At 38.4% G+C, this 27,090-nt stretch overlaps 2 protein-coding genes across 2 annotated transcripts in view; one reads left to right on the forward strand and one right to left on the reverse strand.

Moving 5' to 3' along the window:
* The window catches only part of LOC119782650 (programmed cell death 1 ligand 1-like), a 36,749-nt gene extending 13,690 nt beyond the window's left edge, over positions 1-23,059 (reverse strand). The window contains exon 1 of the mRNA XM_038283688.1: positions 22,975-23,059. Within this exon, the coding sequence (XP_038139616.1) occupies positions 22,975-23,022 (48 nt within the window). The 5' untranslated portion in view covers positions 23,023-23,059. The remainder of the gene's footprint in view (positions 1-22,974) is intronic.
* plgrkt (plasminogen receptor, C-terminal lysine transmembrane protein) lies at positions 1-26,794 on the forward strand. The gene is made up of 5 exons (XM_038283693.1): positions 1-134; positions 541-629; positions 24,546-24,676; positions 24,973-25,082; positions 26,131-26,794. The coding sequence occupies exons 2-5, from the start codon at positions 549-551 to the stop codon at positions 26,256-26,258; spliced, it is 450 nt and encodes a 149-aa protein (XP_038139621.1). The 5' UTR covers positions 1-134; positions 541-548; the 3' UTR covers positions 26,259-26,794.
* The last annotated feature ends 296 nt before the right edge of the window (positions 26,795-27,090 follow it).

Here is a 27,090-nt window from a genome sequence, read left to right on the forward strand (position 1 = left end):
TCCGGAAGTAACACAATATGGACTTCCGTTACCAGCACTGCAGCTTACCTAGCTTTTATTTTGATAAACAACCTCAAATCTCTTTCTGCTTGTTATCTATTTCCTCTTAAGCCCGACACCTGAAAGTATTTTAGGTATGTAACTTCTTTAAGTATACACTTGGCCATAAATGATAAGGAACGGATTCAAACAAATTTTTTGGAGAAGGAGCAGGGGAAGCTGTTTAATTAGGTTAGCCATATTAGCCCTCTCAATAGCCAGTTTAACAAAAATAAAAAAGGAAACAAAATAAAGAGGCTACTTCAAAGTCTTTCACGTTACACATTGCCAAACAGGCTTGTTATCGAAATAATTAGCGAATTAATCTATTTGCCGAGGCTAATGTCAACGAAAATTAGACTTATTTACTATGTTGTAGGGACAAGGTCACTATAACGTCAACAAATACAGCCGTTAGTCACGTGAGTAAGGTGTCATATCCGTTACTTGTGTTTTACTTGCTAAATACCTTTCTTACTTTATGTTTTGCTTCTTTGTCAGTTTCCAACATGGGCTTTCTAATGTCTAAATCCATGGATGCAAACTTACAGAAGCAGCAGGAGTTCATGCTTCACAATTCACGGCTGCAGGTAAGAACAGGTGACAGCAGGCCTTCTAAAACTGGCAGTCATTGCTACCCTTTTTCACCTGATGCATCCGTTCATTTATAAAGAAATAAATGAAAAATAGGGCAGGTTGGTGGTGATAGGTTAACATACTATGGCTGTAACTAACGATTATTCTGCAAATTAATAATTGGAAAGCAAAAGATTCCTTAAAGAAGATTTTTTACAAAATTAAACCAGGTGAAATTCAAATTATTCCCCTTGAGGTGTTCTGGATAGAGCATGTTGACAGAATAATTACTATATATATATATATTTTTTATCTTAAAGTCGTAGGGAAGTCTTAATTAAATGTCAAATCGTCCTTGCTTAAACATGTATATAAAATGTACTCTTTATCAGAAAATATTGTCCCAAAAGTTAAAAAATTTCTATAAAAAAAAAAAAATCCTGCCTTAAAATCTGTGGGGGTTTTTTTCATTATTTTATGTAGGCCAGTTAGTTATACATCAGCTTATGCACCTAAATTCGGCCTATCATATGTCAACGGTCCTCTGTCAATCAACTTTTTTGGCCTTAGCATCTTGATTCATATGTCGCAGCTAATATACGCAACGATTGAAATAAGAAATAAGAATAATTTACCTTACCATTGAGTTCTGTCCCAGTGTTCACGGGGATGGACGTCTGTTTCTTCGGCAGGCGTAGAGCTAACAGAACTGGCAACGATGCGAGGAAAGGGCTCAAACATGTAGGGCTGTAAGCCTTCTACACCAAACCAAGCTTTTGCCACCTTGGTGTCCTCTTCCACAACATCATCGTCCCCACTTTTCTCCTTTAAATAAAAACTGTATGACAGAGGAGACTCGTCCACGACCTCCAACACAGATTTCTCCTCCTCTTGCATGTTTCTGCTGTCCACAATGTTCCTTCACAGTGTCGTTTCTAAGTGCTACTTGGTCCCAATTAGGGATGGGAATCGAAAACCGGTTCCTGTTAAGAACCGGTTCCGTATTTTCCGATTCCATGGCATCGTTTGGCAGCTCACTGAACGATTCTTTTTTCGATTCCCGCAGCACCAGAGCACCAGAGCCTTACGACTTACGTCACGTTTTTTACGTAAGTTACGTAAGTTACGCAAGGTACGCAAGTTACGCAAGTTGGAAGAACTATTCGAGGAGGAAGACAACGAGCTGCGGTCACTTTGTGAATCAAAGCCCCGTCTTTCCTTAGCCCAGAGGGTAGATCAGGAAATCCAGCTCTATAAAAGCTTGCCCTCCATCCCCTGCAGGGATAGCGCCACACTGTGGTGGTGGAACAAGCAAGATACGCTGCCCTTGCTATCTGACTGGCTGAAAACTACCTCTGTGTGCAGGCTTCCTCCACCCCATCTGAGAGGGTGTTCTCCACGGCTGGAGACACCATAAGCCCTGAAAGATCCTGTATCCTTCCAGAAAAAGCAGATATGCTCATCTTTCTGCAAAAGAACTGTTAATTTTTCCTACTACTGTTTTATAATTAGTATTTTTTGTTATTTAAAATAGGTTATTATCCCATCATTTGTTATTAGACATTGTTGGTTATTAAGTTTGTTCTTGTATATTTATTTTTCATTTAAACACAGATGTTACTCCAGTTTCACATTTCCTGTGGACATCTTGATCTTGTTGAGTTTGTAAGATTGTGCAATAGTTAAGTAAACAAAGTTGATTCTGATAATCAAACTGTTTGTTCTCCTTTTTCCCCCAAATTGGAATCGAAAAAAGAATCGATAAAGAATCGAATCATTTCATAGAATCGAAAAGGGAATCGGAATCGTGAAAATCTTTTCAATTCCCAACCCTAGTCCCAATGTAATTTCCCATTGGGAACCTGCTAGCACTAAGTTGCTAACTGGTTAGCAAGATGCTTCCGACAAACCGGCCACAACCAAACATGCTGGCGAGCCTTCTGCCACAACAATCGTGCCCTTTCGATAATCAACCAATCACATTCAATTTGTTCACTCATGTAATGTCGGCACCACTCGGGAGAATTCAGAAATGTTTGAACGGCCGTTTTCCTACAACTTTAGATGAATAATGTTTACTTGTTTACAATCTTGGTATAATTAATACTCTAAGGAGGTCGCTCTGTCAGCTATAGGCATGTTTTAGAGTCTATACTCCAGTTAATGATTAATCTATAACTAAATTAGTTGACAATTATTTAAATAAGGGATTAATCATGATTAAATGTTTCAGCCCTATAACTGATTATGTTTTATATTTTCACATTCTTTCTGCATGGAGTTTGCATGTTCTCCCTGAGCATGCGTGGGTTCTCTCTGGGTACTCCGGCTTCCTCCCACAGTCCCAAAACATGACTCTTAGGTTAATTAGCTTCTCTAAATTCTCCTTAGGTATGAGTTTGTGCATCAATGGTTGTTTGTCCTGTTTGTCTCTGTGTTGCCCTGCGATGGACTGGCAACCTGTCCAGGGTGTACCCCGCCTCTCGCCCATTGACAGCTGTAGATAGATACCAGTGCCTCTTGCGCAACTCCAAGAGGCACTGGTATCTATCTTAATTTTTTATTTAAAAAGTCAATGTATAACATGGATGCATAAAAAACTCATTTTATTTCAGTGTTCAATTCTGTTTAAAGTAACCGATTGTAATTAAAATTGTCTCCGGACCTTTACTGGTTTTGATTTTCTTTATGTGGACCCCGCTGATTTTTAGTTGGTTACCCCTGTTTTAGAGTAAAGTATTCTATTTGATTTTATTTCTAAATTAGCTGATGATTGTTTCAAAAACCAATTAACTGTTTCAATCCTAGTCTTAATGATGTTTTATGTAAAATCTTTCAAACCTCTGCAGCCTTAACAGAAAAGCTGCATTTATACCAAGATTAAACTGTGCATATATAGCCAGAATTTAATAATTAGGCAGCTTCAGTAGGTTATTAGTTGGACCCATAGATTTTATTTAGGAATTGGATCTTAAAGACGGACGGAAGAAAAAAAAGAATCGATGAAGACTCTTAAGGTCTCATAAGTGTATTCAGAATACTACAGCATGGGTATCATAATATTTAAGGATACTTTCGTACATCAGAGTTCAGCTTATGATGAAACACTGATCTGACCTATCCATTGGGTATTTACTTATGAGTCACAAACTCATGCTGTCAGTTTCCCTCGTGTCTCTGCATTTCTGTCTGCATAAAATAAGCTTGCACTGATTATTATTTTTCTGTTTTTTTCCATGTTTTTTTTTTTTATTCAAACAAAAACTAGTTTTTTTTATTTTATTGTATTTAACACCCTCCGTTCTCCACTAAACAATTTCCTATGATTTATTCAACCCTGTAAGCTGCCGAGAGCAGCAGGTGGGATTTGAGAGTGTCATAATGTCAATGAAATTATCACATTTAGATCCCAAAAGGGTTGCTCTGTTTTCTGCACCTGAAGTCTTCTCAGCCTTCCCAGCTTTAAACCAGGAGGATGATGACTAATACAACACAATGCAATGTTGGAGAAGGTTTGTAAATTGGATTTCACGGCACCCTCATATGGGTCCTGGAGATGACTCATTGAAGGATATTGGATGCATTTTTTCTTTTGTATAACTGAAGCTGATCTGCATTGTTTCATCGGCTCAACTCTCTTTAGTTACTTTTAATTTTTATAGTTCACACAGAACCGCCTTGTGTACTGTTGGAAAATTAAACGACTAATAAAATAAATTAAATATCAAAAGTCAAATGTCCAGGGTTATTGAGGGTGAGAGCTCTTAATTTTTCAATCATCTAAAATAATTGATCTACTTTCAATTTTTCCATTAAAAATTCCATTTGACATCACTTAATTGAAGGAGTCAGAGTGACCTTATATGCTTTAAGATGTTACCTCCCCCCCTGCATTAAGATGTCAAGAATGTCCTCCTGTCTGTCTTTTTAAGTCCCATCAGTCATTGCTAATTGATCCTTGTCATGCTTTTGCCTAAAGTCAAAGCCACTCGGTCATTGTGTTTGGATAATGGCTCCCAGCCAGAGATCCATCATAACATGTACCGGGTATGGGTCTGATTTTTTTATGACGCATGCCTTTAAAACTAATGCAAGCCATCAAATGACGTAAGCATGCTCTTTTATTTAGCCTTTTTTTAAAACACATTTTGACTGCTAAATGTAGAGCTGTGGGCTTTTCATATACAATTGTTTTTCTTAATCTGAGCAGGCAGTTCATCTAAAGTTTTGGGTTTCATTCAACACATTGGGCTGATTTGGAAAAATGAAGCCTTGAAGCAGTGTTTAATATCCCCATCGAAGCTCGATTCCTTCCGAAGAGCTCATCTTTCCCTTTATAGCTGATCAGACAGTGAGAAATTGAACACTTTTCAATTTAAAGAGCTGCAGAGTCTTAAAATAGGGACAGAAAATCAGATGAGGAACATTCTTTAGACATGTTGATTTGTAGATGATACGACTCTCAATTGGATTTCAGCACAGCCGTTTTCTATAACTGCTTAGGATCGTTTCTATCTAAGAGGAAAAGCGCTTCTGCATTTTCTGTTGTGACATGTAAAAGTCAACGTTCGGCCAATTCGGGAAGTTACAGTTACACAAGTATTATGGAAACAGAGTTTCACAACTTTTAAGAGAAAACCAAAAGAGTAAATTGTAGTCCCAGGAATTTCACTCAGTTACTTCTGTAGCCTTTGTTTATATAATGCATTTTAACAGGGGGGAGCTTGACGAGATGTTTAGAGCATCAGGATTGTTGATTGGAATCTCCTTGCGGGTCAAACCTCTGTGAAGTTGACATGATCTCCCTGTGGTACTGTGGGGTTTTCTCCTGTTCTCCATCCAGAACCCAAAACATTTGCGAGTTTGATTCTGATTTTAGGGCAGTTTATGGTTACAGACACCAACGATGAACACTTTTACCTTTTACAGTGCCTGTATTGTTACCTTACAGTTGAAAGGTATCCTTTTAGATACTGGCACAGTTGCTCGATTAGATATGTTTTCTGATAAAGATTAAATTGAAGCAGACTGAAAATGTTTTGTCATTGTCTCCTTCCTATCTCCTCTTTCTTTCATCTTTTGTCCTGTTTTTTTCTTTTTCTTTTTCCTTCTTCTTCTTCTGTTTTTCTGCTCTACTTACATTGCAGTGTCCATATGAACTGTAAAACTCCCTGCATAATTATAATAAAGCAATTTATATACCTGAAACAAGTGGAGCGGTATGGCAATTGCGATACCGCTACACTTGTGAAAGTAAAATCTGTTGGGCTCCTTTTGGCATCAAGACAATTATTCTTATTGCCACCTTGCCAGACAGGACACTGTTAAAAAAAAAAAAAAAAAAAAAAAAAAAAAGATTAAATTCCCTAATATTTATCTTAATTTCCTCGAAGCAGGTAATCTGGTTCGCTTTTTACAAAAACCTACAACAATCGGTGGTGTGTTATAAGGTAGCATTGTTATATTATAGGACTTAATAAACCAAAAGCTCACTACAGTTCAATACAAAGTTTTTATACATATTGAATATTCTCTATCTATCTCAAGTTTTCCCACGCACTATAGTTAAAATGACTCTATCGCAACCATCCAGTGAAAATTTGCATGACGAAATTAAGCCGTCTGCATCTATTTCACTGGGAGCTTTATTTTTCCCACACAATTTAAATGAATCATTGACCCCTGTTCTAAACAGGATTATTTTCTGCGCGGCACCAATGCACACTATTGCTTAGCAGGTGTTTCAGCTAAGCAATATATGGCAGCGGTTTATATTGCACCTTTTGTTTGCCGAGGATGTCAAACAAAAGGTGCTAATTTGTAAGACATGCCACAAAAGCCATTGCTGCAAAAGGTAACAGTACAAATTTATTCCACCATCTAAAAAGTAATTCGCTGCAAAACGAAGAATGTTGTAGACGCATGTTAGCGTCAGCACACCAATTAAAACATTAAATAAATCAGCTGTGAACCTGATGACGTTTGCCTCATCGATTGAAAAAGTGATCCTATAAGAGAGGAAAAGGAAAAGATGGAGGGAAATAAAAGAAATTATTTATTACAGTATTAAAATTTCTTTTTAGATACTCTAATACCTGTGATGTGATCTTGTTCAGAGGTTTTGCAGATGTTCTCTAAACTTTGCAATATTATCAATTTTACAACTTTTTGTGCTTTTTTAAAAATTCTAAGCACGTAAAGGTCAATGCAAATAGTTTTTAAATGGTCTAATAATCCTCTAATTTTGGACAGTATTTGTCAGTTTCTTTTTTCATTCTTCATTTTTTTTTATTACCGTATTTTCACGACTATAAGGCGCATATAAACGTCTTTTTTTCCCTCAAAATGTGCGGCGCGCCCTATAGTGCGGTGCGCCCTATGTGTTTTGTTACTGCGGACGTTGTTGAGACCACCATGAGAACGTTAAAGGGGGAAGTGTGGGCGTGGATTGTGTATAAAAGAACAGGTGTGTGCTTTATGCAGAACTCCTCATCTCCACATTGAGGAGATGATGAAAGAGTGGCTGAGGGAGGCATATGTAAGGAGACCAGGTGGTTTTTTCCACGCATCACCATCGCTGTTAATCTGTGACTCCATGCGTTCCCATCTCACAGCCGATGTGAAAAAACATGGTGAAACAAATGAACGCTGTGCTTGCTGTTATTCCGGGAGGTCTGACAAAGGACCTTCAACCGCTCGACATCGGTGTGAACCGGCCGTTCAAAGTAATGATATGTTCACGCGTCTGCTGCTTCCTTTTTGCTGCTTGTACCAGTTAGTTCTGACGCGCGGCTGAAGCAGCTTTGCTGCTCTGGCTGCACGGTGCAAAAGTGTGTCTGATGCGCGTTGGGCGGAGCTACTCTATCCTTTCTCTGCCTTGCAGCTATATTTGCTGTGATCAGTGGGAATAAAGTAGTTTTAATATGTTTTTAAGTGAGAAAATACACCTGAAACTTAATCACTGCAGTCAGTTCATCCAGATTACAATCCCACCTTCCAATATTATTTCTGTCTGAGCCGCTCAGACCCCCACATACAGCGATGCGCTGTCAGTTGGAATCCCATTCAACAGCAGTCTCTGGCCGGGTCGGCTCCTCGCGGTTCACCGCGGCAGCTGGTAGGTGTTTTTCATTTAAATAATCTAAACTTCAGGCACCAGGATAATAAAAGCGAACATATTCTGCCAGCAGATTTCTGCATTTTAAGTTAATTTATGCGTCAATAAACTGTTTCAGAGGAGTGATCACAGCGCTCTGTGTCATCAGCGATGTGTCTGTCTCATGGCCAGCTCCCAGGTTTGATTAATACTTTTTAATAAATACATGAATAAAGAACAGTCATACTCAGTTTTGCTCCCGCTCTATTTTTAAATACGCAGTAGAGGTATTTAAACGTAGTAGAGGACATGTACCTGTATATAAAACCCGCGCCCTATAATCCAGTGCGCCTTATGCGTGTGTTAAATACAGAAATGGCACACATAACTGAGACTGCGCCTTTTAGTACGGTGTGCCTTATGGTCGTGAAAATACGGTATGCACAAAAGTTATTTTACATTTTATTTACTGTGTGTTTTTTGCTTTGTACCCTGTTTGGTTGCTGGGATGTTAAAGGTCTAATACTGGCACTGAAAGACATAAGGTGACAGTCTTATTTGTAAAAAGCTTTGAAGTAATTTAAATAGAATGTTTTATATTTGAAACCAAAAGTTTGAATGAGTATATCAGTGCAATTTTATGCACCCTGTTGTTTTTGAAGGTACTATAAACGTCATTATATATATCAGGTATCGTGATATATATCGTGTATCGCATTATAGTCCAAATATATCTAGATATTAGATTTCCTTCACATTGCCCAACCCTACTGCTGATGTAATATATGTTATTTTTGCATTTTGATTTTTTTTAATCAGTAATTAAATAAATCCCTGATGTAGATATTTACGATTAAAAACATTGCCTAACCGAAGCTACGATCCTGCTCGTATGTAATGGGTAAACCAGGAAGAAAAGGGCTTAGCAAGTTGGCACCCCCCAACTAAGTTTTAAAAATAATGAAGATAAGTCAGAAATCCAGTCTAAAAAAGTGCAAAAATATTAAATTCCAAGTGGACTAAGACTTGAATAACGCTCGAAATACAATAAGTGTTGGTGTTCACTGAGGCGGGAGCTAAAGCTGTGGAGGCATTCAGATGTACCTGTTGAGTTTATTGAAACCCAGAACAAATGTCCTTATAGATACTGATACGAGCATTAGCAATGCTAGAATTCTTCAAGTCTACAGAGGAAATCTAATAAGGTTCATCTTTAATCTACTTAGCGGGCAAATAGCATTTTGCTTGTTTTATCCCATGACTTTGTTTAAAAATGTGATTAACTGAAATATACCTTACCCTGATGTTGTTTTGCATTTGATCAGAGCAGAAATTTTCTTTTTCCATGATAATTTAATAGGAGCCTCCGCAAAGGCTTTACTGTTACTTAGAGTTGCTCGGTTACTGTAGTTCCGGTTTGCCATGTGGCATTGCAGGACAGTCAGTTTCTATTGAGTAGCTGCCTCATTTTTCACCGTCTATCTTTGTGATAGTTCTACGGTTGTCAGCACAAGGCTGTTTCTATCTGCGTATTGCTTGTTAATGGAATAGTGAAACAGCATCAGGACAGATACTTGCTGTATATAACCTTATTTTATCACGAAGATGAATTTATTACATGCATACTTATACATGTAATATGATATATAAAGAGTTTTGTCTTAATTATGACTAAGTTATTTTTCACTCAATTGAAACGTTTATAGTCCACCATTACTATTTCTTTAGTTCACCTTTCAATTAAATGTAACTATTTGTGGATAATTTACACTGCTCAAAAAATAAACGGAACACGTAAACTGTGTCTGTCAGTGTGTGCTGGAAGTGCAACCAGGAGACAGGTCAGTACACCAAGAGATGTGGTGGAGGCTGTAAGAAGGACTTCTACCTCTGTCTTTGTGCAAGGAGGAACAGGAGGAGCACTAGAGTCCTGAAAAATGACCTGCAGCAGACCACTAATGTGCATATGTCTCACAAACGGTTAGAAACCAACTCCATGAGGATGGTATGAGGGCCAGACATCCACAGATGGGGGTTGGACTATTAGAGCAACACCATACAGGATGCTTGGTATTTGCAAGAGAACACACCGGGACTGGCAAATTCACCACTGGTGTCCTATGCTCTTCACAGCATAGGCACATAGGCTTTCATGTACTTGCCAGAGGTAGTACGACTGCCATTAGGTACCGAGATGAGATGAGATATGCTGGTGCAGTTGACCTTTGGTTCCTCCTAATGCAGGACAATGCTAGACCTCATTTGGCAGGAGTTCAAGCAGTTCCTGCACGATGAAGCCATCGGAGCTATTGATTTGTTTAAGGACATTTCATCAACACTGGATCAGCCTGTAGTGTGTTTTTCCACTTTCATTTTGTGTGTGACTCCAAATCCAGGCTTTCATTGGTTAATAAATTTGATTTCCATTGATGATTTTTGTGTGATTTGTTGTCAGCACATTCAACTTTGTACAGAACAAAGTATTTCATGATTATTCAGATGTAGGATGTGCTTTTTAGAGTGTGAAAAATGTGCATGTGATTCCATTTTTTGCCTGAATTAATTGGCTGCAGAAAGGATAAAACCTAACATAGTATGAAAAGGATATAATTGTAGGAACTACCCAACTTCTCTAGCTTATGTTTTTCTGAGTATTATGGGTGTTATATTTAGCATTTTGTATATTTACAAATGTATAAAAGCCCATACGATAAAACAGACGTATTTTTCCTCAAAGTGTTTGCTGTAAGGGGATTTGACTTCAGGACAATGTTTATGCATCTCTGAGGGGTTTTTAGATTACACTTTAAAAATGGAAAGTACGGATTTAGTTTCTGTTTGTTTTATGAAATGTTAGATTACTTTTAGGACCAATTCTTACATCCAGTACTTTGATGTTACCCAGAACAACTTGCCTTGTTTCAGTTTAGCTTTGATTGGAGGGGATTTTTATAGTTGGGTAGATTATTTGTCTTATTGGACTTTTTAAGATGATTGGTATACCTTAATACACAACCTCATTTTTACAAGCTGGATATCTTTAGACAGAAATAATTTGGTTTTAGATAAGAAATTTTTATTGTTTAAAAAATGTGGTAGAAAATGTGATTATATGTTAAGTAGGTACTCCTCTCCGATGTTCTGCTTCCCCTCCCAGCAGCTTGTACTGGCCAGCGTAAATATCCAGGATAGTTTGTGATGATTTTTGCACATTTCTTTGTGGATCATTTGCCCAAATTTGATTAAGCTTGAAACCTTTATAAAGGTCAAGGATTTTTCCGCTTGGATGTGGCTATTTTTTTCTTCTCAAGGTCTCACCTTCAGGTTGGTTCACGTCTCATTTCTTCTTTTCACTTTTTCTTTACTGCTGTTTCCAGTTACTGTCTCAGCTTGTCCGGCCCTTCCTAGAAACCTCGTCACTCTGTGATGGCGCCAGCATGCAGAATGGCCATGCTGTTTCCAAGTAAAGATATTGATCAACTGAACAGTTCTGTTCTCAAAATAAGTCAGCTGTCCTCAAGCTCTGTCATTTCAGTAACAGTTCCTGTGCTGGCCACGTTTATTTTTATGGAGGTTTTTTTTACTTTAAACAATGTATTTATTTAGATAAAATTCATCTGGTGTCATTAAGGATGACACCAATTAGCAGTGATACCCAGGCTTTTGGAGCTGCTTTTCATGAGGGCAATGTAAAAGCAGAGGCTACAGCTATGTCCAGGAGAGAAACGGGACTAAACACTGAAAGACAGGTCCAGATTTATCATCTATAATGGTTTTTGACAGCAGCAGCAGCTCAGATAATGGTGTTACAGCTTAACAGAGAACCAGGCTGGATGTGGCTACTACAACACAAAAAAATATTTGTTTCATTTTTTGGATTATTTATTACTATTTGGTTATAGTGTTTAGTTTGAGTGTGGAGGCAGATCTTGCGACCCCATACTTACTGGTTTGCTGTCCTAATGCTGCCCAATTTTAACTTTATTACAGTAAAATGCTGTTCTTGGTCACCTTTCTTGATCCCCAGTCTGCAGCAGCTTATTCCACAGCTTTGTTGTGGGAAATAGCCTAGCTGGTAAGAGGCTTGTTAGGTTTAAACACCAAACACCTTATTCAACCTGCACAAAAGAAAGACACAGAGAATTTAGTATAATTTACTTGCAAGGAAAGGGGGTCAGAAACTGCATTCAGTTACAACCTCCAACCCACTCTGAAACAGTTTCCGCTTTCTCCAAACTTTTATTAAGGAACTCCCTGGCTACAATGTTGGTTCCGACTGCTAAAAGGGAGGAGGGGGTGAAAACCAGTCGGAACCAGAAGTTCTGCATCACATCATACAATATCATAAGATAAGGAGAGCTTTCACTCCTCATCCGGTGCCAGTACGTGCAATTCTCCATTCTCCTTGACCTTGCTTCCTGCACACACTAATAACAAGCATTAGAAAGACAGCAAGTGAAACATTTCAACACTTTGTGTAATACAAGTATACAGGAATATGCAAATGTGTAAATATGAATGTATAAGTATAATATGATTAAAGTAGAATAACTTGTACAATTAATCCAACAGGCTTTTCAGTTTAACATATCCCCTTGGTTTGGTTTGGAATCTAATCCAATTTAAAACAGTTCTTTCAGTTTTGGTTTATTTTGGCTTCCCCAAGTGGACAAAAGCTGTAGTCTTAAGGAAGACCACATTTCCCATGTGTACCAGGGTACAGCGTGGTAAAATCCTGATGTCCCCGTCACCTGCAGGTGGATTGAACTACATTTCTGTTTCTAGTGGCTGAGAATAACAGTGAAGTAATAAATCCAACTGTGGTAAAACAATGTCATGTAAAGATAATAACAGACGTTTGGTTTGGTTTCGTACTGTATTCCTGCACTGATTCCTCCCAACTCCCCGCCATTTCACCGGACTCATCAGCAACTGATGTGCTGACTGCATTAGAGCCTTGAAACTGATAAATATAAAGTTAAGTTTTACCATCTCAGAGTAAACACATGTATAGATCCCAGCAGGAAGGTGCCGCTTTGCCTGAGTGTCAATCCTGCACAAATTCCTCCACTATACAGCCTCTCAGGGAAATGTAGCCGCATCGACTTCCGTCTTTATAATGACTGGAGAAGTGACGGATACCATAAAGCAGCACCACCTTAGTGTCAGTGAAAGCGATACAGACCTCCTTGGGCCATGATAAAGTTGTCATTCATTTAATTGTGAGTCAACACATAATTACAAAAGTTATTAAAATATTTTATGAAGGTTGAAAAGTTACTTGGTTTTGGTTTAACAACAGGTGACGACCCATTACAGGTTGTTTTTTAAAGGCAATCAGATATTTATTTCCAATACTCTAGAACTTGAAAGCATTCAGGAAGCTATGAACTCTAACGAGGTTCTCAGTCACTTTGGATGGGAAGCTTTCCCATAGCGTTACAGTTCCTCCTCCGTACTTAACAGAAGGCTTGAGTTGCCTATGTTAAGCAAAACTTATATGTGGCCTGCAGATAACACCTACTGTCTGTGTTAAAACCCTGAAGATACCACTCTTTTTATTCACTATATAGTGTCCTTGTTCACCTTTGTGGAGCACAACCTAAATAGAAATCAACTCTATGCTCTAGAGAAACTGAACCTTATTGATTACCAATTAAATGTTCTATAATATCTGATAAGCTTAATTAAAGTCTAAATAAAAATGCCCCTTTGAATTTATTTTAATAGGATCATTAATGTTGAAAATTATTTTGCCATTTATTCTCATTTTGATATTTAACCTCAAGTGAATAACAGTATTTATATCAAGGATTAGATGTTTGCAAGTTTTTCAGTGCTAGATTTAGATGCTTTTGCAAAAACAGATCCGTTTTTATTTTGAGGTGTTTAAACAGGGGTAGTAACAGCTAATGTTTCCATGACTGCTGTCTGTGGAAAAAAAATTGCTTTTAGATTTGCAGTATAATCACAATCTAACAAAATGCCTTTTTGTTTAACTGCAGAGGCTCTCAATTTTGGTCACATTTCATTTAATAAGAGTAAGAAATTGAGTTTCCCATTCAAGTCCTTTAGGTGGGGGCAGTACACTTATGGGTGGGTTTGCCTCCACTCATAAAGGGAGAAAGAGTTGAAGCGAGCGCCTAGACAGATCCATGCATGTGAGAAGGAGTTTGAGAAACTACAGTAAGATCCTGCGACAGTTGCAGGGTTTAATGGTCATAAACACAATTAAACCCTGTAGTGAAGCATCTGTCTGCTTGTGGTTAGTATAATGAAAAATAAAAATCTAATTGCAATACTGGTTAGCAAATAGTCACAAATTTAAATTTGGAGTAAAATCTTTCAGCCCTACTTAGTCAGTTATATTTCACTGCTGCAATAATGAACAGCAATACAATATGTTAAAGATCAGGGGTATGAAACAATGATAATATGCATGTGTGTAAATATCTCAAGATATTATGATACTTGCCATTACAAAAGTATAATAAAATTAAAGTTAAGTCATAACTGGGTATTTTATTTATATGAAAAATTTACTAAATTTTATTTAAATTCATGTTTAATTAATTTTAGGAGAAACATAAATGAATACAGCTCCTCTGGACCCCTCTTCATAACTTCTTCTTTTTTTCATGCCAAAGTATAAGGAATTTGACTTGTGTGTTTGTGCATTCATGTAGATGTAGCATTAGTGACTTTAGCAGTTTGCCATATTTAGATGTAATCATTTCACCATCACAATAGGTAGAAAGTTACCCAACTGACTGCGTACAGGTGAGACCCTGATTGTTGGAATCGCTCCTTTTGGGGGAATAGAGAAGATGAGTGGAGATAGCAAGGCGGATTAATGTTAGCATCCTTCCAGTATTGACATCAATACAGGAGAAAGACTAAAATCACACTTTGTAGAGAGAGCTCTCTCATGTGGGTGTTTCTGGTTTGCACAATGAGTCCACATGGAAAAAAAACCCGATGTTGCTTATTTAAAGAAATCCAGTCACATACAAAGCCTATAAAGAAACACCAAAACCAGTGTTTACATGAAAATAAAGCAGTATATGCTAAGTGTTTAACCTCTGAAAACCCACCCGTTTTAAAGCGTTTACAAATAACTCAGAATGCATGAAAATTACACTTTTAAAATGTTTACTATTATAGACATGTTAGCCATTGTTGGAAAGCTTAGATTCTCCACTATTCAACCACCTAGTTCATTTTATGGACATAGCGAGCACCAAATCACAATTAACACAGACATGGCAGCATGTCAAAATGTACCAGATATGGCAAAAGTACTCACTTTCCGTACTTGAGTAAAAGTACAGATACTTGTGTTAAAAAATACTCTGGTAAAAGTGGAAGTACTGATTAAACTTCTTTACTCAAGTAAAAGTAACAAAGTACAGGCTTGTAAATTTACTTAAAGTATAAAAGTAAAAGTAGAAACCACTTTTTTCATGCCGTTGCCTACATTCTGCCAATAGGACTAGATCTCCGTTGTGTTCATTTTCAATCATCTCGTCGTCCATACTACTATGCTAACGCCACCACCACCAAGCTGCAATGATTTGCCACGAATGAATACCGCCGAATCTGTCGATTCATCTTGTAGTGGTGCTTCAGATGCAATGTAGATTCCCATCCAATTAGATTGAATTTGGTATTGATGACGTGAAAAATAATAACGGTAAATCCATTGAAATGATTCAAAACTAAAGTAACGAGCCAATTTTTTAAAATGTAAGGAGTAGAAAGTACAGATATTTGTGTAAAAATGTAAGGAGTAGAAGTAAAAAGTCGCCATAAAAATAAGTAGTAAAGTAAAGTAAAAATTTCAAAAAAATCTACTTGAGTACAGTAACGAAGTATTTGTACTTCGTTACTTCCCATCTCTGAAATGTACCATGACAAAGCAGCTACAACAAGCAAGCATGTCTTTATAACTGCTGTTTAAAAAAGAACTATTATTTTTGAGAAAAAAACAAAACAACTTTAAATCTTGTTTGATGCAGCTTGGGTGTTTTACTCACCCATTGTCTATCTATATATTCAGAAACTAGAAGGTGTTGCCTTTAAATAGTGTATCACAGATGTAATTTGGGCTTACAGTTCCTAAGTTATTTGCTTTTCCATTTTGGGTATTCAAAATAGGCGAGAATTCCCCAAAATGAGGTGAATATTAAGAGGTTATCCTGATAGTGTTTACTTTGTCTTTTTTTAGCCTTTTCCTACAGGTGCAAGCAGCAGTCATTGTTGTACACTGTCGCCATCTGCTGGCAGAACTTACTTACACATACATTAACTGATTTAATGAACTCCACCATAATCCCATTTGGCAGACAAATTATTTTTGCTATTTTCCATCTGATTTTCGACTTTCTTTTCACTCCTCTAAGAAAATGCTGACTTGTAAGAACAGTAATGTACCTAAGGTCAGAGGATCTTGTAAATGGAGAAACGGATTATAAACAAATAGTGTTAAACAGAAATGCATGCAATAGAATTTTGTAGAGTCATAAAAGGACCCTTTCAATTATAATGTTGTATTGGCTCTAATGTTGTAACATATTTGTGAAGATACAAGAACTCCTAGCAGGCTGTTCATTGAGTTTTTTTTCTACATAGTAATTTGTTTCAACGGGAGTTAGAGACAAATCTTGACAAAGTAAGAAAATCTTTATGGATGTTGGTGCTTCCATTGATCAATGTTCAGGTGTTTTTAACCGTTAAGTATGTGTCTTTATAGTTTGTGTGATGTAAAAGTGCTGCTTCTTCTGTTTTCAGTCTTGTTTCTGATTCATTGCATTGATTAGTCAGTATTTGTTTCACTCAGCATTTCTCGCTACAGCGTAATGTGTATGCGTGGGTCTTTTTCCTGCTTTCTGTTCTTATTAATGATCCAATTGAACCATCATTACTTTCTAGAATCATCCGCGTTATTTAGTTTCATCTGCTCTGCCAGTAGCTTCTCTCAGTACCTTTTGGCTCTCAGTTTTGGCTGTAAGTTCCCACTTCCTGAAACATGTCATCAGTACAGTCAGCACGTGCCACTGATGGTGTCAGTGAATTCCAGTGGTTAGTTTCATATAAAGTACAGGTAAAAGTTCCCACAGAAACCCCAAAAAACATCCACAGTTAAAACCAACAGCAGTTCCCAGGTTACAGCCATGTTAATCAGGCTTACCGTACTAATGGCTGAGTCACCATAGGGATCTTTTGATTGGCAATGACTAATGCTTGTTTTTATTCTAAGAAATTTTAGTTTATTTATTGTTTGAATATGAGTATGTTTAATTATCCAGACTGTTTCCCATCCCGCAGAGTTAATGCTGTAATTTCTTTCAACCTTGTTTATTTTCTTTTTGTCCTTCCTTTCTTCCTTCCTCATTTCCTCTTTTTTTGTTTTTCTTTCTTCACCTTCTTCTTTTTGTCCTCTTTGTGTTTTGTCCTTCCTTCTTCTTTCATACTTTTGGCCCTACTTCTCATTCCCTCTCAGATCATATTTCCATCTTTCATCATGTCCTATTTATTTGTTTTAATGTCCTTTCCTCATTTCCTTCACTGTTTCCTCGTGTCCCTCCATCTCTCCTTCCTCATTTACTTACTACGTTCCTACCTTTCTGTCTTGGCTGCACTTGTAGCATAACCTTACCTGCAGTGTTCTTTAGTTTTTGCTTCTTTTTGTTCTTCCACCTCATGTTTTGCATTATTCCTTGTTCTTCTTTCATCCTTTCCTTTCTTAACCTTTTTCCTACTTTTTCCCTTTCATTCTTCCCTTGACTTCTTCCTTCTTTTTGTTAATTTCCTCCCATCCACTTTCTGTTTATTCCAGGCTCTATTTTTATTATTTGCCCACTCTAGAAATTTCTGCCATAAAGTCTGTAGAGTCTTTAAATTTGTACAAAGGTAATGTCTTCATCGTATTATCTTTTGATTTGAGAAAAAAACAGCTTGTAAACTAGTCAGACTGGTGCAAGTCTAAAATCGTAACTGAAACTGACCGTTACGTTCAGATGTTTTGAGTCACTTACTGTGTGTATTGTTGCCAAAAAGGGAGATGGACTGATTAAAGTTTTTATTGCTTTAAAACAAAGTTCACCAGTTCATCACAGGGAAACAAAGATCACTCTGCTGAGGAAAATATTTGGAAGTGAGGCAAAGGGATTTAAGAAGATTAAGCAAACTCCTCATGTTTTATTTTTTACAGACACAAATCAGGAAGTATCAAGCATCTAAATTGATCATGGCGGCCCTCCATGACCACTTACTAACTGTGGGGGACTTTGATTGTTCTGGGGTTCCACGCCTCTTAGTTGATTTGCTCATAGTAAAGCAGTACTAGAAAGAAAAATGCTGTTAACCAATTTTTAAAGCCTTCTTGGTGTGCATTGTTTTATCATTCTATGTGTTCATTAAGTTTGAAAACTGCCAAGACTTTCTCAAACTTCAGCATGGCAATTGTCTTGTTTAAGCATTGTTGGCTGAAGCTGTTTAAAACTCCTTGCTATTGATCATACCCTTAAAGTTCTGTCCAACTGTGGATATTTGAGAAAAATACAATTAAATTCCATTTAAGGGTTGATTGCGCTTTGTTACTCCAAGTGGCTTAGACTGTAATTTTCCTCCCAGTGACGCTTAGGCTTGCTTTTCTTTCCGTCAATGCTATAACTAGCATTAGTTGAAAAGTACTTCCCACCTGGTCTGCTTTAGATATTCACAACAAGATGCACATCAAGTTTTTACCAACAGGGATACTTGATCCATGTCAGATAGTCAAGTGTTTGCATATTAGAGCAGAAAAAACAACACAAAACAACACAAGTGGACATTATTGTTAAGGGGTTAAAAAAAAAAGGCATGATTTCCAAAGTCTTAACAAATAAATAATATGAACAGTGTGGTGTGCATTCATATTCAAGCCCCTTGAATCAGTATTTTCATGAGTTCTTCAGCTGCAGTTACAACTGCAAGTCTTTAGAATGTGTTTCTACTAGAGATCGACCGATACAGGTTTCTTTAGCCAAAGTTGACACCCATTATTTTGACATCAGCCTTGCCAATCCCTGAAATGATTCAAATGTTTCATCGACAGGTATGTTTAGCTCATGGCACCAGGCACCACCTGTCAGTGGATCAATAGCCTCCTCACTGAAAGGTAGCAAAGAGTAGAGCTAGGAAGCATCCTCTCCCACTCTTGATCGTTTGACACAGGAGTCCCTCAGGGATGTGTTCTCTCTCCACTTCTCTTTTCTTTGAACACAAATGACTGCATCTCAGCAGAGCTCCTACTATAGTACAAAACTCCTAACCCTTATGCTACGTTCAGACCGCACGTGCTAGAGGCAGCAGAAGCAGCTAATTTACATGCAAAGTCATGCATCGAAGCGCAGCAAAAGGTCCTGCAGCATGTTTTGAGCAGCTGAAGCAGCACCTTATGAATTTCTGAGCATCTGATATGGGGGATATGCTGCGAAAGAAACAGCTGCTGGAGTTGGAAAAATTTAACTTTTGCTGCCCAATAAGCCACATCAACAAATCAGAAAAGCAATTTGGGAGCTCGCAGGGAGACAGAAACAGCACTGCTGATTAGGGGTGTACAAAATAATCATCATGACGATGCATCGCGATTCTAATTTTTGTGATCTACTGTATCGATTCTTGAAGGCAAAAATTGATTAGTAAAAAAAAAAAAAAAAAAGAACAAACAAAATACATTAATGGTGGGCGCACATCTGGTGGGCACACATCAGCTATTGCTGATGTGCGTCCACCATTAAAGCTGAAGTCTGTAAGTTTGTAAAAATCACTTTTTTGTCATATTGGCTAAAACTGTCCCTATGTCCAGACAGCAGTACATGTGATATGTAACCTGTGAAAAAAAACTGCTTCAATTGGTCCCGCCTACTGCCTGTATTTCAATCTGGAAAGAATAATTCGGGACGAGTCAAAACAACCAATCACAGCCAGAGGAGCGTCTGATGGAGTGTCAATCACAGCCCCCCCCCCCCCCCCCCCCCCCCCCCCCCCACCGCTTAACCTGCCGCAGCACCCGGCTGCCGCAGTCAGGAGGACGCGCGTGGAAGTCATGGCTGAGCGACAGCCACCAGCGAAAGAGAAACTGCCCTTACTGCCCCTGCCGACAACTGCTTACACGGCAAACTTCGGTATAACCATCATCTTATATCTAGCTGCTTGGAGGTGAGTGTTATTGCTCTTACCGGTTCACACTCCATGCCGCGTACGCTGCTTGGACGCTTCTGGTCGCATGCGGTAGCCGCGCAGATGCTGTGAGAGCGGTGGAGCTTGGAGGTGGGGCATGAGTGAAGCAGAGAGGGTGGGGGAGTGGCGTGAAACCTGTTTTTCTTCAAATTTTCAGTCGAAGTCTGCTCTCTTCTCAATGTTACAGACTGCAGCTTTAATGTACACAACTTCCAGTCCAGCAGATGTCGCTGCGCATGTGTTGACGCTCGCTGCGTTGTGTCACAAGCATGTCTGGCCGTGGGATACTGCGACGAGTCATATGAAATGAAACATGGAGGACACTATGAAATTTTGCCCCGCGGTTCCATCACATTTTAAGTCAGATGCTTGGATGCATTTAGGCTTTAAAAACAAAGAAGGTAAAAATGAAATTGATATGGTGCACGTCATTTGCAAAAGGGGAAATATACATTTGAATGTTTTCGTTTCATTGGTTTAAAGGACCACTGAGGCCATGTAAACGGCTCTGATTATCCTTATTTTGTTATTTTAAGTTTGATGAATCCTAAGATCTTTTTGTCAGTGTGTTCACGCCAGTAATAGTAATATTTCTGTCCAGTATTTGTCTTCATAGCAACACCTCCAAAAGTCATTTCAATAAATACAGCTATGTATGAATTCAGTTGCTTTCAGTTAGGTATCAATTGAAGACCCTATTCAGATCATACCCAGCCAGTCAGCCACTGGTAAGGGCTGTATCTTTTCTTACAGTGTTCAGTGAAAATATCGCAATGCATCGCAATATTTCAAGTATCATGATGCATCGTGATAGAATCGCATCGTGTCATGTGAATCGTGATTCGAATCGAATCATGACTTCTTTGCCAATACCCACCCCTACTGCTGATGTAGATCGCTATGATCACTCCTCTGAAACACTTTATCAACTTAGATTAACTTAAAATGTGAAAACCTGCCAGCAAAATATGTTTGATTTTATTATTCTGGTCCCTGCAGTTTAAATTACACATAAAAAATCCCCTTCCAGCCGCCGTTGAACAGTAGCAGAAAACCTCAAAGAGGTGACGCGCCAGAGGCTGCCCTTGAAGGGGAATTCCAGGGACAGAGCACCACTGGTGTACGGGGTTCTGAGCAGCTTAGACAGCAACATTATATTTGAAGGCAGGATCGTAATCTCAATGAACTGACCGCACAAATGAAGTTATCTCTTAAAAACATATTAAAACTACTTTTTACCTGCATCGGTACACACCTTACTGGACACGCTTCAGGAGCGTCAAAGCTGCACTTCACACTCATCGGACCTTAATGTTTAAAAGCATCAAAAATGAAGCAGCAGAAGTTTTTTAGCTGCTTCCTGCACTTGCGGTCTGATCGTAGCATCAGTACAAACTAAGCATAATGTCAATGCCGTAGCCTACCTTAGTATTGTTGCGGACCTTATCCATCCCTTTATGACCCAGCCGGATATCGCACTAGTCATTAAGCGGTTTCTTGAACATGGCCATGAGTTCACTGCTAATATTGTCCAAACTCTCCAAGGAAGGTTTCCAGAGCCTTCTTTAACCTATGGCAGGAAGGATTAAGGCAGTTCTAAAGGAAAAAAGTACTAGCAAGGTGTGACTTAAGGTCAATTTATACTTCTGATGCATAGCCTCTGCAACCGTCAAATCTGTCTCTGTGCCACGCCCCCCCATGCAGAGGCTCTGCAGCTGTCGTAACGCACCTCAAAGAAATCCTGACTACACGTCGGACGGTCTCAAATCGGCACAGACAAGCGGAAGTGCGCAGACAAAAAGCAACTGTGATTGGTCCTTGGTATGCCTTATGACTGTCTCTGTGGTCCTTCTTCATTCGGTGCCGGGACACGCCATTTTTAAAAACCGAGCAGTAATAACAACAATTGATAACCACGACGAAAGGTTGATCGAGGAGTTTCGGAAGTACACCGCTTGTATGATGCCTCAGACATGTTGTTTTGGAAAATAAACATTCTCACCGGCACCGCCAAAGAAGTTCTCGTGACCATCCGCCGAAGTTCTCACGAGTTCTCAAATAGGTTCCCTCTAGCTCTTTGGCGGGAAACTGCTGTCCGTCCCTAGAAATTCCAGACCGAAGTTGCAGAAGCATACCAGCAAAACTGGTTTGCGACCAGACGCAAGGGACATTTGATGTGTGCGGTTGCAGAAGTATAATCCGCCCTTAATGTGGCTGGTGAGTGTGAAATGTAGGCTTACTGGTTTAGCAAAAAACACTTAAAAATTGATGCCTTCTAGTCAACATCCCCTCACAATGCCTCAACAACGTTGTGAAGCTTGACTGTGGTTAATTTCAACCATCTTCTCTAGTAACCTGGGGTGGTCTTCACATAAATTCAGTTTGGAAGAAGGTCCAACAGAGACTGTTGCATCTGATGATGTACAGTTCTCCACAGCAGCTGCTGAACATTTTCTACTCTGCCACCAAGTTCACTGTTTTTACTACTGCTAAAGACATTTGCTTGTTATTGATTGTAATTCAAAGGTAATAGGGTATACTATTATGAGGCACGCCAGATACGAAGTTGTTCAAAGAATAAGAGGTGCAGCAACAAGCTGAGTATGTTGTCTGACTTGCTTAAAAAGATTTTTCCAGCGAAACCACATATGGAGCTGATGACCATTTTCCAGCCTATCTGTCATGCCTACTGTCATCCCGAAGAAGGCATTGGGTGGTCATGCTCGTGTTTAATAGTTAAAGACATTGCATGCTGGGTCAGTATGTAGCCAACTCCCTTATAAAACCTTATTAAATTGTCTCCGAGTCATTCAGGCAGACATTTCTGTTTTGTTCACTTTTCCTTAGAATGCCATTTATTTCATCTGTCACCAAAAATTAGATGTTATTTCTTTGGTCTTGAGGATGTTTTTGTGCAAAGTGTACAATTTTATTTCTAACGCAGTTAAACAGATCAGCCGGCCACACAGGGACACAAAAGGACCTGTCAGCGTAAATTTGTCAAATGAACGCAGTTCAAAGAAAATGGTATAATTTACCTCTTTGACTCGTGTCGTCAGCTCAGCTGAATGGTGGCTTTGTATCATCACCAGGTCAGAGTCTATTCCTCGTTGGGGGAGACGAACAAAACCTCATCTCTGACTCTTTCACTTTTGGCAAATAAAAGGCTTTTTAACGGAGAATGTCAGTCAATCAGGCAGGATGCATGTATTTGTCTAAATGGGCGTAGGCTGGAGTGTGCGTGTCAGACAGGAAACGGGAGACAAAACATTGACCTTACTGAGGTTAATCAGCATGGCTGCAGCAGTCTGACCCACGCTTTGTGTGAGAAGCGCTCCATCACAGCTTTGCTGCTTGCTGTAACTTTAAGTTTTCAAAGTCGGAGAATATGCAAAATAACAGAAAGTAATACATTCAACATGATGCTTCTTTTCTTCAAAAGATAAGGCAGACTTTTCACCTGCCATCGGAATTTGCAGCAGCTGTTCAAACCTTTTCAACTTGCAGTGATAAGCTATATCGATCTCAAGCTTACCCCATAAACTGACATATGATTTTATTTAGTTAATTTAATATAAAGGAGCATCAAACCACATGTTTTTTTTTTGTATGAGTTTGAGCTTTTATGATTTAAACCTGAGTAATGAATCTTTTAGCCTCATACAACCTGCTTCAAAATGATGGAAACTATAAACACTCTTCTGTTGCATGATAACAATGTATATCCTTAAAGAGGCGCTTTCATTTGAGCTACAACAAAAGTGTTAAATCAGAACCTCAGCTCCAAACAAGTCAGGTGTGATGATTCATCAGGCCGGAAGACATCAACACTACAGAAAAGAGAGCATGTGTTTAGAGATCTTAATGACCTGCTGTTGCCTTTTCAATTTCTGATTGGTGCAGACATTGTTTTTTAGAAAAAGAAATAAAGAAGAATGTTTGTTACAGTCACCCTGAGCCATTCAATTATATGTAAAAAAAAAAAAGCATTTTTTTTTTATTGTTCCTTTAATAGATGATTCCTATTCATTACATGATCCCATCAAAATAAATTCTGACAATTTATTTTTTATTTCATTTTATTGGTGCTGCAACGATTAGTTTGCAAATCGATTAATCTGTGGATTGTTTTTTCGATTAATCCATTAATAATCAGATACTGTAGCTAAAGGTTCCTTAAAGAAGAGTTTTGACCAAATTAAACAAGGTGAAGTGGAAAAATTCTGAATAAAGCACTGACAGACTAAAATGTTTTTTTCATCTTAAATGCATGATTTTTATGTATTTCTTTTACAAAGTTGATATAAGTACTGCTCTAATTTGGTCCCTCTGTCACCTAAAGACATGTTTTACAGTCTTTATGCTCCAGTTAACGATTAATCGATTTCTAAATTAGTTCACGATTATTAATCGATTAATCATAATGAATCTGATTGTTTCAGCCCTAAATTTAATACAGATACCTATATTTTCATTAGCTTATTTTAGAAAATGTATTAGATGAGCATGAATTATTTTAAATTCAGATAGAGCTCTGTTGGTTTTTATTTTAACCAAGCAGTTAATAAAAACCCATTTTCTTCTTCCTTTTTTGCGTATTTCCACACAGATGGAACGTCAGATCCTGATGCAGAACCAGATGAGAGAGCGACAGATGGCCATGCAGATGGCCTGGTCCAGAGAGTTTCTCAAATACTTTGGCTCCTTCTTCGCTGTAGCCACAGTGGGACTGACAGCAGGGTAAGAGGTGGAACAAACATCTGTTTTTAAATGCACACACTCCTCCTTTAATAGTAAATCTCTCAGGAAACAGCTTCGACCTGTGTGACTGATGTGAAGTGCGAGTCTTCACAGGTTAGGTGATCATCCACTGGTATTTACAGATGCCGCGAGCGGAAATGTTACACAAAATAACACGTCTACTTGTAACAGACAAGAAACTCAACTTGTTTCTTTTTTTTTCTATTTGAATAAGGTCTTGTGAAATTCTTTCTATGTTGATGAAGAATGTATACATTTTTTTTTTTGTCCCTCAGAGCCATTAAAAGAAAAAGGCCTGCCATGTTGGCTCCGATTGTCCCTCTGGGCTTCATATTTGCCTATCAGATGGACAGCGCCTATGGGACGCTCATTTACCGGATGAGAGGTGAGGCTATCATGATTGGTGGGTCTCCTTAAAAATTGGGTTCTTCCTTTTTTCAGGGTGAAGTAATTTAATAATTACCTTAAATATTTGTAAAAAAAAAAAAAAAAAAAAACTTGATAACTTACTTAATACATTGTGGATCTAGTTGACAAAATTCTACATACAAGCTTAATGTATTTGATCACCACGTTTAGCTTTTGACATGTTTCTATATAAATAACCAATTGGTTTGGTTTATTTGGTATAGTTGATTTGGATTGGTAACTTTTAAAGATCCTTTTCTGTTAATCCGAAAACTAGTTCTGATGTGGGTTTGGGATCATTTCCTTGTTGGAAGGCCACGTTGAGTCCTTATTTAACATTCAGACCCAGACTGCTACCATAAAAAATTTCAATATTTTCAGAATTTTCCAGATATGAAAACATAAAATGAGAATCGAGATAAATGCACACACTCCTCCTTTAATCTGAGACATTAACCCCGACCCTAGTGTCTAAAGGTTTGTCCTTCTTTCCATGTGGTTCTCTTTCCTTTTGACCTCTTTTTCCCCTCTGAACATCCTTCAGTCCTTATGTCATACTGCCGTTCTTTCTGTTCTTACATATTTTTTCACATTTTCTTAACTGTTTAGTGTTAATCCTTCCTTCATTATCCAGTATCTCCCTTATCCATCCATCCATCCATCCATCCATCCATCCATCCATCCATCCATCCATCCATCCATCCATCCATCCATCCATCCATCCATCCATCCATCCATCCATCCATCGACAATCTAGAAACTGTCATTTCATCCTGAAAGAAAAAGAATTATTAGAAGAGTCGTTAAGAGGTGCTAATTCATTGAGTGTTTGTATACGATTATAAATGCTTATTAATGGTACTACAAATCAGAAATGCTGACTTTCAGCGGCTGGATTATGGGTTTACAAAAAGTTACTGCCTTACAGGGGAAAACAGACAGCTGTATTTGTGCGAGTACGATGACAGCGGCCATGACATTGATATGCTGCAAAACATTTACGTTTGGTTCCTTTGCATCTTCAGGCGAAGCTGAGAATATCATAGCCTCTGAGCATGACCGTTTGGACCTGCCTCTGGGGACGCCGACCTTTGAGAGCATAGAGAAGGCCCGGCGGGCCAAAAGCGGCCTCATCTCCCTTTTGGAAAAGTGATGCATCAGTTGTGACACGAGTCAAGATCCGAACCGTCCGAGCGGTGCGTTCACCTGTGCTATTTTAGTTTCATCATAGAGAACAGCTGTCAGGTCCGATCTGACTTCTGTAAACGTGTTGGAGTCAGAGCTTTGCACCAACTCCACATCACGGACCTTTGAATAAATCTCTAGCTGTTTTGGTTTGTACAGTTGTCTCATGTTAAAAGCTGATTTGCTGATGCAGAAAACTGATTCAGATCCATTGAATTATGATGTGTACATTTACTGCACTGTAGAGGGATATTATAATTATAGTAGACACTATCCTTAGTGGATAAGATGTGCGATAAACTTCTGTTGTTTGATTTTTGACCACCAGAGGGAAGAAAGACTGAAACATATAGTCCAAAAATAATTTTCATTTTAGTCAATGAAATAAAGAGGATCATCTTACCAAAGCCTTTTTCTACATTTTTATTTCCTATTTAAATCCTTTGCATCTGACATATTGAACGTATTTGTAAAGCCAATAAAATTAAATCTTGCTGCATCGTTTCCGATTTTATTTTGTAATATATTTAAACATCTTTGTTTCATTATCCACATTTTTTAATCTTCCTGCATAGACTGTGTGTGCAATAAGTGGCAACAAGAAAGAAATAACTCCAAGTACGTCAGTGCCATCAATCTAAGTGACGTGCTTGTATGTTGGATGCAGGGAGGGAGGAAGGGAGGGCAGCAGAAACGCACAAGTTCAGAGTGAACTACTGACTACAGTATAAAAGGTTGGTCTCACTGGCACAGAGGGAACCAGAGGGGCGCGAAGCAGGCAAACCCAAGCATTTGTCTTT

The sequence above is a fragment of the Cyprinodon tularosa genome, unplaced genomic scaffold (assembly GCF_016077235.1).
Source record: "Cyprinodon tularosa strain WSP-4 unplaced genomic scaffold, ASM1607723v1 ctg196, whole genome shotgun sequence".
In the NCBI taxonomy this organism is placed as follows: Eukaryota; Metazoa; Chordata; class Actinopteri; order Cyprinodontiformes; family Cyprinodontidae; genus Cyprinodon; species Cyprinodon tularosa.